This window comes from Xenopus laevis, chromosome 4S (assembly GCF_017654675.1).
Source record: "Xenopus laevis strain J_2021 chromosome 4S, Xenopus_laevis_v10.1, whole genome shotgun sequence".
In the NCBI taxonomy this organism is placed as follows: Eukaryota; Metazoa; Chordata; class Amphibia; order Anura; family Pipidae; genus Xenopus; species Xenopus laevis.
In genome coordinates this window covers 103,204,154-103,218,690 of record NC_054378.1, presented here as the reverse complement: position 1 = coordinate 103,218,690, position 14,537 = coordinate 103,204,154, and the positions used below count along the sequence as shown (strand labels likewise).

The window sequence follows — 14,537 nt, the reverse complement described above, 5'->3', positions numbered from 1 at the left end:
CTGTATTCCAGCACACCGAATATCTTATCCCATTGCATTATTAGTGGTAATTTAAATGTATCAGAAAGTAGATGTTGAATTTTTAAAAATCTTGGCATACATGAAAGAATGAAAGGTTCTGCAGATATTGCATTATACTAAAAAAGGAAATAATATATATATATATATATATATATATATATATATATATATAGTGACAGCCTCATTGCACCCCCGCCTAATGGTTTATAAAAATTAGTGGTGAGCACAACATTCCCTTGTTTGTATATATGATTATATCTAATCATACTAAGGTCATATATCAAAAAATATTTTCTCTAAATATGAAGTTACTTACTTCAAAATTAACCTTTGTTATAGTAAAGATACTAGTATTCTTTTGAATGATAAGTTTTCTTATGCTTTGAATTTAGACATCTGTTTAGTTACCCTAGCAACTAGACAGGAATGTGGTGTCGGAAGATGAACATGTTCCCAGAATCGGCGACCCCGACAACCAGATAGAGTTTTTGGTTGCTGGCTGGAATGTAGAAGAATAGGCTAATAAATCAAAAGAACAATAACTTCCAAACAAGTGCATTAAAGTAATTAAAATATAATGTTCTGTTTCCCTAGTAAAATGGGTGTGTTTGCTTAAAAAAAAAACACTACTATAGTTTATATAAACAATCTGCTGTGTACCCATGGGGGCAGCCATTCAAGGCTCAGGTTACATAGCAGATAACAGATGCACTATGTAGAATACCATTGTATTCTGTTACAAAGCTTATCTGCTCAGTAACCTGTGCCTTTTCATCTTTTTCATCTTAAACGACATGTCAATTCAATAAATTATTTTTAGCTAATAAAAGAAGAGCATTTATAAGCAATTTTCCAGTATGAAATTGTTAACAATTTTAAGTGCTTTAAAAGTTATTTGTAAATAACTTTGCAGCCTGGCATTGGCCGCAAACAATTCCACCTGATCACTTGCTCACATCTATATATATTATTATGACTGATATAGGGTCAATATATTAATTTACAGAGATTATACATCATTCAGTCCCTGCCTCAGTGTATCTTACAGTCTAAAGTGCTTATCACATTCTAACACACACACTATGGTCAATTTTATTAGGATATTCAATAAGAAAGTGGGGCCCAGGGCCAATATACTTGTCAATATCCCACACTAATAGAAGATGAATGTAATGTATAAATTAAAGTCCACAGTCAATTGATAATCTGCTTTATCATCGAATCCCCTGGTTCTTAATCATAAAACAGTATTGATAGCAGAGTGCAGCCTCCTCAAAAAGTTGGTCAGACTTGTAAAGCACTACAATTAAATATAAAAAGTGGGGCCTGCTCCCATAGCATAAAATCAATGAGATTCTTTATTTATATAAATGTAATGCACTTACAGATGTAAGCAGGGCTGTGATGTTTTCAGATTGTTCACCAGAAATAAAGACTTTATTCAATTGTTTTCCATTTTTTATTGTTTTTTCATAATTAAAGTTTAATGTTCCTGTGCATAGTGTTTCAGTCTGACAGCTCAGTTGTCCAGGAGCATCTGAACTGTTACAATTTGCTACCTTTAGTTGATACATTTCTCCACAGTATCTGTGGAATAAAGCAACTATTGTATCAATTCTGCCTTTCATGAAGCTCAGGGATTCTGCTCAGGAGGGACACAGATAAAACATGTATCAAACTAAATGTATCCATTTAGAGCAGTTAATGAGTCTGCCCCTCCCAGAGCTGCTTTAGAAGGTCAAAAATTAAACTTTACACTTCAATATTAGAAAAATGAAGTATACTTTAAAAAAAGAAAAATTATAACAAATAGAAATTGGAAAGTAATAGCAAAAAACCTTTTTTTGGTGAACGATCTGAAACCAACTGAACTGGAAAAAAGTGTCTGAAGGTGGACAACCCCTTTAAGTTGCAAAGTTTCCAGCATAGAAGTATAAAACCAGTTACAGCAGCCCAACGTGTTTAGTCAGAGTGTCGACTACTTCAGGGGGATATTCTAATAGATTTATAGACAGAGGGTTTAAACCCCTCAGACAGACTCCCAAGGAGAGTAATGTGTGTGCCCACATGTTTCTTACTGCTAATGAGCACATGACATATGAGGAAAACATTACATTTTATCAGGAGCCTTTTAAACTGCCTGTATGTTTTTGGAGTGTGGAAGAAAAACAGAGTTTGTAAAGTAAATCCAAACAATTAGCTTCTATTCTTCTTCTGTATGAGTTATTAGTAATGCAATGAAGTTCTCATAGTAATTTTAACACTTCAGGTGGTTCATGGATATATGCTTTGAGTAGTAGTGTCCTTATAATGCATTTTTCAGGTTAAGTGTGAAACGATTTTATTTTTCCTCTCTTTCCCTCTCCCTCTTCTTTGTCTGTTTCAGTATCTCAAAAATATGAAGTGGAGCTGGACGTTTTGCAAGCTCATCATGAAGATTTGAAGCATAAGGTTCGCATTTCTTATCTTAGGTCTTATTAAAGCTTGTTGCATTTTAGAAGCTTTTGTATTAGTAACAAAATCAACCTCTTATAATGTCACACTAAGACTTCTATACTCTGAACAAGCTGCAAATCTCTAGTCAAATTACAGATTTATTAGCGACTGCAAGAGCCAACCAAGCCTGTTTTTTTACCTTTAAAGGGCAAGTTTTATTTTTATCCAAGCACCCTTTTTGTCCTATCATATGTGTCTTCCATTGTCCATGTACTTCTGACTTCCCTGTGTGCATATATACACAGTGAGCCTATGCATGCTTCACTTGACATCAGGACAATGGTGCATTTAACTAAACCTGTGCTTGACATGGGCACACATTTTGTAAAACCAGTAAAGCATTTGTGTTTGAACACCCACACATGGTTCTGAAACCTTATTGGCAGCTTATAATACTAGCAGGAAGTTAATACAGGTATAGGATCCATTATCCGGAAACCCATTATCCAGAAAGCTCCCAATAGACTCCATTGTATCCAAATAATTAAAATTTGTAAAAATTATTTCCTTTTATTATACTTTGGAACAGTACCTTGTACTTGATCCAAACTAAGATATCATTAATCCTTATTGGAAGCAAAACCAGCCTATTGGGTTTATTTATTCTTTACATGATTTTCTTAAAGACTTAAGGCATGAAGATCCAAATTATGGAAAGATCCCTTATCCGGAAAACCCCAGGTCCCGAGCATTCTGGATAATAGGTTCCATACCTGTACTGAGAAAGTAGCACAGATATGATCTTGCACATTAAGAATAAGTTCAGCCTAGATCTGAAAATGGCTACCTGACATTACTTCATAAGTTAAACTTGTTGTCGCTATTTGCAATCCTCTGGCATGCTGCAGAAAATTATACATTTTGCTTAAAATAGCTGCATTATTCTGGCAGCTTTACTTAGTTCTCCATTGAAAAAAGAGCTGCCTTTTTCCACTGCTTGTATTAACCTTTTTCTTCACACTGATATATTTGTAATGTGATGTTTTTCATTTGTATTTCTTGGTTCTTACAATATGCATTTTTTTTGTGTTTTTTTTCATTCAGCTGAAGGAATTACAAGATGAAGTACTTGTTAAAAATGGGGAAATCAAGGTCTTGCGTGATGCCCTGTGTCAGACGGAGTCCAACCTGGAGCAGCAAAAAATCACTCATGTATTGATGGAGAAGGAAAAATCTCAGATGCAAAGTGTGAGGGAGCGAGAGCTTAACAAAAAGGTATTTAGTCCTAGGTAGAGCATCATGCAGCTTGTGAAATGGTTGCATTTTTTTGTTGGTGCAAGTAGTAGGCCTGTTGTGAATTGATTGGGCAGCTACTAGTTAAGCTTATTATACAGTTTGAACAGTATTTACCTTTAAGTGGTTACTGACCCAAATGAAATTCTGGTGTCTAATGAATGGAATCTGTGGTTGTAGAGGGGTACTGCACTCCTTACAAAGGAGCTACATGTGACCAGTGATTTTGTACCATTTTCACAAAGGCCTCACATTTGAATAACGGGCCTGACCCCTCTCAAAAGTCACCACCAAAATGACTGACCTGCAAAATATGCTAAGAAGCAGATCATATTTTTGCTTTTAGAACATAGACAGAGCCTATTTGTACCTCAGGAGATTTGATGAAGCAGCTAACCAATTTTGCTGGACTTTGAGTCGAAGGAATGTTTCAAGAATTGTTGAGATAGGCACCAGGGCTTGAACATAAGCCATTTTGTTTTCTCTCATAAGACCATTCATATTTTTCTTTTGTCAGATGCAATCTTTGCAGTCAGAGTTGGAGTTTAAAGATGCAGAAATGAATGAACTAAAAACTAAACTACAGAACTGTGAACGCAACAACAGGACAGCAGTACCAGTGGTTAGGTATGTGATCGAGGCGTGTATTGGTACATTAGCTAAAGTAAAAGTACTGGGCATTCAGTTATCACCATGCGAATGGAAAAATCCTTTTTACTAGGTATAATCTAGTACCAGTAGTGACAACCATTACAGGTTTGGCTATACTCAGATCTTGCTCTTATTTAAGGCATACAATTGATAATGTGCCAGAGCTCTGTTAAAAGCCAGGGCACAGTAACAAGGATGGCAGCCAAAGTTAATTCTCATTGTTCTGCTCTTACACACAGTCAGGGTTTGATGGGTTTTAACACAACCAATAAGATTATTGGCTGCAGTTATTGTTGGTATGTCCAATAAAATTCAAAGCGAGCCTCTTCCTCTTTGTTGCAATTTTAGAAATTATATAAGGCACAATTGCAGATTTTAATCTATTATGAGAGCATACGAAGTATACCTGTGAGCTTCTGTTTGCATGCTATTTCTTGTCTTTAATAAGTTAGAGCATATAAATTTACCTCTTTGTTATCATAGTGATTTAATACTTAATAAACCTTTTCTCCTCACCATTAGGTAAGTCTCCGTGTATTATGATCTGCAGCACATGTCCATTTATATCTATATACGAAAAAAAACATTATGTTTGTAATCTTGTACTGTTTACACAGCCAGGTAGCATTTACATGCACATCACTATTAGCTGTTTTCGAGCTTGGGTGCAGCAGCATTACATGCCTACTAATTGCATATGGAGACCCACAGTTATGCACCAGTAAATCCCACATAGTAAGGTACAATGCAAAATGACACATGGTGCTTGAATCCAGATTTTAGGATTTGCAAGTAAAATTGGAATAGCAATAATATTATTAATCCATACAAGAAATAAAACAAGCAACCACAGATACTGTATTCCCAGCATTAATAAAGTGCAAATACAGGTTGGTGTGTCCTATTATTCCCTTCCAGAAGCACAGTAAGAAGGGGGCAGCTAATCACAGCCCTGAAGTCACACAGTCAAATACAGGCTTCAGTTCCCTATTAGGTCAACCTAGCTGCTGATTGGTTCCTATCTAACAGTGCAGTGTGTTGAGTCCTACCTCCCCTGCACAGCCTAGGAAAGGAGGCAGCAAGTGGAACAAATGGGCAGAACTAATGATTTTTGCTGAAGTTTTCATAACACTACTTTAACACTTTCCTTCTATATTAAGAAGATTATAATGTACTGGCACTTGTGTTTTCGACACAATATGTCTCCTTTAATAGTTGACTTTAGCTTGTTTCTCAGAATTAATGCGATCACTTGAATAAAATGTAGATATCTTCAAATATCAAGAATTAAAAGAAAATGCAGTAAAGCATCCCTTTCTTGGCTAAAACGCTATTTGTTTTCTATTTTCTAATTTCAGCCCTCAGAAAAGCCCCTCTACAAGCCTGAAATTAGAGGCTTGTTCATCTCCACTGGCAGGGAGAAGCAACTTTCCCACAAAGGAATCCTTTTGCTCAGATATGAACCTCAAAATACCCCCATTAATTTCACCTCAGATTGGTCCACGAGCTCCAGTTATAAGCAAAGGTAGGAATTGCCAGCTTGATGAATTTGTACAGGTTGTAGGAAGGGGCAGCATATAGAAATATTTTCTAAAATGTGTTAAAATATCTTGTTTTTTATTACAGAACCCGAAGCTTTACCTTTATCTTCGAAAACTTTCTCTTCACTCTTCTATGCCCAACGGAAAAACTGCCAAGGTGGGCAATGCGAGCCACTTATTTACATTGATATACTCGTGAAACATGGGTTACCAACCTGTCATCTAAACTAACTATCTTCAGTGAAGAATACCAGTAGTTATGTCTTGTGACAAAAACCACTCAGCTCATGGTATGATTAAAGGAACTGTTCAGTGTAAAAATAAAAACTGGGTAAATAGAACGTGTTTCTTTTATAAAAATGTTATCTATAAAGGCTGGAGTGACCAGATGTCTTAACAGAACAGAATACTACTTCCTGCTTTTCAGCTCTCTAACTCTGAGTTAGTCAGCGACTTTAAGGGTACAACATGGGACATAACTTTTCAGTGAGTTTGCAATTGATCCTTAGCATGCAGCTCAGATTCAAAAGCAACAGTTATGGCCCATGTGCCCCCTCCTGAAATCACTCATTAGTTACTGCCTGGTAACCATCAATGGAAACCAAGTGAGCCACAAAGCAGGTAAAAGTGTTCTGGCTATTATGTTACACATCCAGTCACTCCAGCCTTTATACATTTTTAACAAACTATATTACAAACATTTTTTATTTTGCACAACATTTCTATTTACCTAGTTTTTATTTTTACACTGAACAATTCCTTTAATGTTATATAACGTGCTGGCAAGTATATTATGGTACTGTCATCTGAATTATGTCCAGTGTTTTGTCAATGGCACTGCTGCTCATTTCCTAGTTTCAGCTTGTGCAAACAGTGACAGGCCATTGGGACATGTCCATACCACGTGAAACCATGTACCCGGTAGTCTGCATCCTCTCTTATAATTGATGTCTCTGGTTGGATCCATGTGATGTAAGCGCTCTGTGTCAGATAAGTTGTCATTTGTTAGCTGGATTTTTAAATGCACCCTACACTGTGTAGGTATCTGCAGTTCCTGGATTCGGTTGCCAGAATTGTACTAAGGCTAGTTGAACTATAGCCTCAACCTTGGTAGTGCCTATCCCATTTGGGGGCAATTTTTAGACCCTGTCCAATGGGTCTGGGTGTAGGGTCAGTGTAAGAGCGAGTGGGGAATGGTCTGAGATGCCTCTTGGTAAATATTCTATTGTGTTGATTTTGGGGAGGATCTCGGGGGACACAAGGGCAAAATCTATTTGAGAATGAGATTTGTATGTGGCTGAATAGCAGGAGTATTCCCTTTTATTAGGGTATTTCCATATCCAGGCTTTTGTGAAAACATTGGTGTTGGCCCAGTTATTCAGCGGGAGTCTACTATAGTGTCCCCGTAGTCGTGTCTAAATGAGGATGTAGGTCTGCATTGTAGTCTCCTAACAATATGGTGGGAGAAGATGAGTCTCCTGGAGCATGAGAATATCTGGTTTATGCTTTTTAATAAATTGAAATATTAAGTTGCGTTTTTCTTTGGATTCTCGGATGGCATTTAAAAGCATGTTAGATTCCGGCGAGAGGTCTGCTTTTTGTGTCTGTTCCGGGCCCGAGGCCTCGGTCATGGTGGGCGGAGGTACCGCATCAGCTAGAGCTACTGGCTTACCCAAGATGGCGCTGCCTATTTGGATTTTTTTTAGATTCCGGGCTGTCATAGGGCCATTGTACATATGTTCCCCAAGCTTCTGGGTTCCTGTTGCAGCAAAGAGCAGTGTTGGGTAAGTAATCAGGTTGGATTCTTTACGGAGCTCCAGCTGAACACCTCCTCTTTCAGGAACCTTACATAGCCACGCCCCCTCCCCCTTATACATTACCATGTAAATCTACAACTGTTATGACTTTTATATTTATACCTACTTTGTGGCAGCCCTGGCTTAAATATTTTGTCTTTTCAGGTTCTCTTTTGCTGAACGCTTTGATGCAACAGCCCAAACGTCCAGGATCTCTTGGCCTCTGTCACCTTCTCTGTAGCAGCACAGAGTTTTTACCTGGCTCTCCCGGACGCAATTCCCATACAAAAAAGTGAGTAACACTGTCTGCACTTTACACTGTAACTTGCCCTAGAAACAATAAGTATTCCCTTAATATGCCATCTGCTTCAAAAATACACACCAAACTGCTATTTCAGAGGGAAGCATAATGCAACAACCTCGAAGTTACTTTAAAGGTGAACAACCCTTTTAATTAGGCACTGTTCTTTGTAAGAATGATATCTCAGTGATGTCTGTATGTTGCAAATTGACTTGTAACAAAGGAAGAAACATAAGCTCTATTATAGTTATGTATTAATGTATTGTATTGTTTGCTCTGCATATCCATTATGTATCTCCTTACATTTTCATTTTCAGCATAAATTAAAGACAACTTTAAAAGCCTTTTTTGTATACTGGTGTAAAAATAATTTTGGTGAACCAATTCCCAGTACTTAAGAAGTATGGTTATATTTCGCTTCTATGCGAATACACCGTTGTGTTTCCTTTGTAACTACAGCATTTTTTTTATTCATCCAGCAGAGGGCGATGTTGCTTTTCTATATGTGGCTTTCAATAAGGCTGCAATGCCGGTACATTGCTCAGTGGGGCAAACTGAGACATTTTGACCATCGTATTTACAGTGGCGAAAGGGAGAGAGTTTTGCAGCACATACCATTATTTATCAACTCCTAAATCACTGGGAGTGTGCTGTATTCAATATGCCATACTGTATTTACAGTATACTTTACTGTAGTATACATTAATATTTTTAGGTCATGTACCAGTATTTGTATTTAGGAGGGGTTTAGCATAAGATTGTAGGTCCTGTTTGTGTTACTATGCTGTGCTTTTGTCTCTGTTACATTTCGTAATGCATGCTCATATTCTCATTAAGATTTGCTTTTTAATTTTGTTTTGCTTAGTACCAGTGGAACATCCTGCTCTAGTGTCTTGTCCGCAGCTCAATGCTCTGCACTTAGAGATGCTCAGAAATTATCCCTTACTGCACTCAATTCCATTGCAGTGGGCGAAGATATGCCTTACAAGAGGAAATCACCAATCCAGGGTGGCTTATTACACTTGAACAAGCTGAGACCCATTGCAGGGGCTGTGCACCTTCTGCCTCTAGTTGAATATCACATCACTGCATACTGTCAAGCCCAGCAGACCTTTGAGAAGTCTGTAGCAGGCCCTTCAGAGAACCAGTCTATGTCTTCCTCCAGAACAGATCAAAGTCTGGCCTCCAGTGTTGAGGACATTCTCTCTCATCTTGTAGAACCTGCCTTGGCCTCTCTTGGGATACTTTATCATCTGGTGTTTTACAGCCTGGAAGTAGTGAGCACTTTACTGAAGTGCACAACACATTCCTCTGAGGCGGAAGAGGACTCCAGAACTTCAAAATCTAACACCGATACTGTCTGTGATCAGAACTGTGATATTCAATGTCTGCATTCTTTGTTTGGTAAACTTATACAGCTCTTGTGCTTCAATATCACCACTTGCCATAGAGGCATTCTCCACCAAACTCTGCGAGTACTCGTAAAATTAGCAGAAAACTCATCCACTGAACTGTTGTCCAGGTAAGATAAATAAGAGATATAGATATATTTATAACATGGGCAGCAGAAGAAAAGATATACAAAAATAATGCAACCTTAAAGTGAATATTTCTGTTTGGTTTGAATTTTAAAAAATTTGGGGATAAAATATATTTAACAGTAATGATTTAATGACTGGTAATGTTAACTCACTCATGCATTGAGTAAAAGGACCAGTAATTTTTTTTTAAACACATATTAAACGTTAGTCTTTATTAATAAATATATTACCGAAACTCCACTTGCGCTCCTCTTCAGAAAAGGCGATCGGAAATCCATTGTGCGGGCTCCATTTCTCCTCCCTGCCTTCCTTATAGGAGATAGTCAGGGAGGAGAAATCGAGCGTCACACGATGGATCGTTCGCTGTTTCTGAAGAGGAGCGTAAGCGCGGTTTCGGTAAGTTAAAACTTAGCACGTTTAATATGTTTTGGCGTCTTTTTTTTTTTTCTGTAGCATACTAACAATTTTTTTTTTAGAAAAGTTTTGCTGTTACTGGTCCTTTAAGCGTAGAGAACCATGTTCTTAGTGAAGCAATTTAACTTATGATCTGTGAATTTGATCCTTTATAGAAGGCAAATAAAATGCTCTGAAAAACAACTGCAGTTTAACACAACTGGGTAACAGCAACCACAGAAATCCATGGCATCCATACACAAGCCAATCCTGTATAGTACTACAGTAGCCAACCAATACCGAAGGATAACCTACAACAAGCCAAGTATGGCAGCCTTTCTATTGTACCATTAGCTCAGATCAGCAGACAGATAAGTAGATGACATTTTCAAACTTGACTGATGTCCATAGTACGTGGACATTGGTCAGAATCTTATATATATCGAAAATGACATGAAAACTTTTATTAGTACGTGAATGGCAAAGTTTAGGGCTGTCCAAATAAAATTCATTGATGAAGATTTATCACTTTGTGAGATTTAGGACCCACATTTTGGGGCGCCTAATTTATTCAGATTCTCATGGGTGCTTGGCAGGTGCATGGTGCAACAGGTGTGCTTTACATTGGTACCACCTGGTTCAGGAAAGATTTGTGAAAAACTGAAAAAAGTGGGGGTAGGAGGCTTAGGTAATAACATCCATCTTGCCGAGCCCATAAACCACTGAATTGGATGTTCCAGGTTTTGCACAGGAAATGTTGCTCTTGTTATTGTGGACGGAGCTATGAATTCAGTTAAAGATCAGCCAGCCCTAGAAGCTAATATTTTATAGTCAATGAAGATTATAATATATTGTGAATAAAGTAAAATATAAGGATATTATAACTCACAGAAGAGTTCCATGACCATATAAAAGCATGAATGCACTGAATGCCTTTATACAGGTCATGGAACTCTGAGGTTACTTCTAATATCCTCATATTTTCCAACAAGGGGTACTTTATTTATTATAATACACACATTTTAGTGAGTCATGTGACAAAATGACCTCACTAAGCTCCGTTTATAACTGATGCCATCACTAAGCCTTTTATAAGGATATAATTTACAGGATTGATGGCTTTTGTGTATTATATATATACTGAGACATATTCTGGCAATTATAATGTCCTGCATGTACTTTTCACTGTGTCTGGCCTGAGCTATTGGAACATTTTATTTGTGTATTTTACACATGGGAGGACTGAGGTTGGCTGAGGCCTGACCATGGAGGTAGGACTCCTAAGCTCTGACAACTAATCCAGATTGCAGGGGGCAGCAGAACAGATAAAATGCACTGAAAGTTACATGTGGAACAATGTAATTGCTGGCAAATGTTCCAATATGTACACCGTGTATAAGGATATTTTAACAAGAAAGTACCTGTGAGAAACAGCCTTGCAGCAGTGCGGAATGATGGCTTCTCTATGCTATTTTTCTACTTGCTATATTCATATTTTTCAGTTGAAAATCTGTAAATCTCTGCAGTATTTGCATTCAGGTCTGAAAATGTTTTGCTTAATTTTGTACCAAAATGACATCATGCAGCTACTCGTAAAAAAAAAAATATGTAAATAAAATCCCATTTTTACTTTCTTTAATAAAAAAGAAACATATCTTCAATATACTTTAATTAAAAAATGTGTACCGTGTTTATAAGAAGCCTGACTGTATGCAGTGAAATTCCCCCTTCATTTACTTGTTCTGACTGCTGCAGATAGGAAATTTCAGACGGTCCCTAACTGCTCTGCAGAGAAACAATCCTACTTTCAAACAGCATGCCCCCCCCCCACCTTACTTCCCAGTCATGCAGAACTCAAGTTGCTTTGTTTGTTTCCCTGTAGAGCAGTCGGCAGCTGTATGGAGATTCAAGTTGGATTTTATTTTTGCCTTCATCATGCAGCCAGATTAAAACAAATAAACTGGAATTCTCATTAAAGGATTATTTTGCTGCAGCCACTGGTTCTGCAGAGTTGGAGAAAGTTTGTATTAAACAGTACATGAATTCTAAAATCCACATTCGATTACATGATAGCACAGGACCCAGTGCAGTCTGCATATTCTGATTATTAATCAGTCTTGATGTATCAGCTTCTATGACAGATATTATTTGACTTGTGTTATTTTGATAATTTATGACGATCCCTAAGCAGCAGCCCAGACCACACTGAGCATGTGCATGGTCTTGGTCTTGCAAAGATGTTTAACAAAGTTACAAGATGGTAACCCTCTGTGGCCAAATTTGAAAGCATAAATTATTTGTTTTATTAGGATTGTGGTGCAGTAAGTTTATGTTTAGTATACAAAATACAGCATTTCTAGCCTTATTCTATTTTAGACTTTAGTTCCCCTTTAACTTCAGTAAGTCATTGAAACAATTCATTTTACAAGGGGTCCCTAAGGTGTTGAACAGAAATTATCAAGTCAGTGCAATTGTTAAGCAAACCCAGACAGCAGCCTCAAACTGTTGATAAAATATTCCTTACTTCATGCTCCTAAAGTGAGAGTATAAGAAAGCAGAGCTCAGTGGAGGAGACAACATCACCAAATCTATAAATGCATGAATATATCTACACTAATGGGACTACAAATAGCACACGTAAATGCATGTGAGACTTCAATGGTATTGACAGTTGTGTTCATAATAGCCGTGTGTTTAAAAAAAAAAGTGAATAAAGCTCAAAATCCTTATAGCTTTTATTTCCATACACACAAATGCATTGGGAACACTGCACATTCTATTCCAAATCAAAACATGAAGAAAAATGAATCAAATCTGTGTTATAACTTTACAGAAATTGAAGAAAAGGGAATATTAGGCTGTTCCAAAAAATAGCAGTGTCTGCATTCTTCTTTATAAACTCCAACATTCACTGTATAAACTGAAAAATGTTTCAAGATTTTACTTTCCTTTGAATGATTGAACTAATATTTTAGCATTTCTGAAAACTGCTGCACATCTGTGTTCCATGGAGTCCACCAACTTCTGGCACCCGTTACATTCCAGAATTCTGTGTTTCTTGCTTTTGTCTTACAAACCGCATTTTTGATGTCAATAGTTTTCTATTGGATTAATAAAGTCCAGGGATTGTGCTGGTCGCTCCATTACGTCAATCTTGTTGGTCTGGAACTAAGATGTTGCTCATTTACTGGTGTGTTTGGGGTCGTTATCTTGTTGGAACCCCCATTTCAAGGGCATTTCCTCTTCAGCATAAAGCAACATGACCTCTTCAAGTATTTTGATGTATTGAAACTGATCCATAATCCCTGGTATGTGATAAATAGGCCCAACACTATAGTATGAGAAACATCCCCATATCATGATGCTTGTGCCACCAGCTGAATTCAGTGTTTGGGGGTCGTCTGACAAACTGTCTACAGCCCCTAGACGCAAAAAGAACAATCTTGCTTTCATCAGTCGACAAAATGTTGCACCATTTCTCTTTAGGCCAGTCAATATGTTCTTTGGCAAACTGTAAGCTCTTCAGCACATCTTTTTTTTTTTTTTCAATAATGGGACTTTGCAGGGGCTTCTTACCGATAGTTTGGCTTCACATAGGCGTCTTCTTATTGTAACAGTATCACAGGTAACTTTAGACCTTGTTTGATCTTCCTGGAGCTGATCATTGACTGAGTCTTTGCCATTTTTGGCTATTCTTCTATCCATTCGAATGGTCGTTTTCCATTTTCTTTCACGTCTTTCAGGTTTTGGTTGCCATTTTAAAGCATCTGAGATCATTTTAGCTGAGCAGACTATCATTTTCTGCACTTTTTTATAGCTTCAATCACTTTTAATCAAAGTATACTGTTTTGTACAATGCCTGGAAGGAGCCATTTTACTCAGAAATACACTATAACCAGCATGCACAACATTTCCTTCTTCCTTCCTTAATAATAAGGGATGTAATTGACACCTGTTTTTTCACAGAATGAAAAAATTGAACTCCACTAATTGAACTCCACACTGCTATTATTTGGAACAAGATATTATTATTTGGAACACAGCTATTATTTGGAGCATGCATGACATGACTGTTGGATCTGCTGGTTTTCTGTTGCATTACTTGACATGTAGAAATCTAATTTATACCAAAAACAGTGATTGATCAGATTATAGATGTCAGACTGATATTATTCTGAACACAACTGTATATGATGAAAGCATCTATTTGACATAGCCAATCCTGTGGGAATTTAATCTAGTTTTTTTATGATTTATAAATGTGATTAGTTACAATATAGTTTAAAAACAACCCATGGAGCAGGCTGCTGGCAATAACCCTTTCCTTGCTTCTTTCTAACATGTCTCAAAAGCTTCCAGCACTTATTAAAAAAGCCTTCACTGCTGCTTTGTCTGGCTGCCGAGTCCCCAGTTTCTGTGGCCCAGATGATTGTCCGACTCCTGGCTGTACTCGGTGATCACCAGAAATTGTCTTCCCTGTTCTGTTCCTGCTCTGGTAGGTGCCACATGTAGGCTGTTTATGAAAGCATTAAAGGGATTCTGTCATGGGAAAACACATTTTTTA

At 37.3% G+C, this 14,537-nt stretch overlaps 1 protein-coding gene across 6 annotated transcripts in view; it reads left to right on the top strand.

Annotated features, from left to right (window-relative positions):
• atrip.S (ATR interacting protein S homeolog) overlaps nt 1-14,537 on the top strand; it is a 40,464-nt gene that overhangs the window by 17,671 nt on the left and 8,256 nt on the right. For all 6 annotated transcript variants that reach the window (NM_001095535.1, XM_041591421.1, XM_041591420.1 and 3 more), the window contains 8 exon segments: nt 2,408-2,472; nt 3,562-3,732; nt 4,268-4,377; nt 5,760-5,926; nt 6,028-6,099; nt 7,904-8,030; nt 8,905-9,561; nt 14,326-14,468. In NM_001095535.1, coding sequence (NP_001089004.1) covers nt 2,408-2,472; nt 3,562-3,732; nt 4,268-4,377; nt 5,760-5,926; nt 6,028-6,099; nt 7,904-8,030; nt 8,905-9,561; nt 14,326-14,468 — 1,512 coding nt within the window.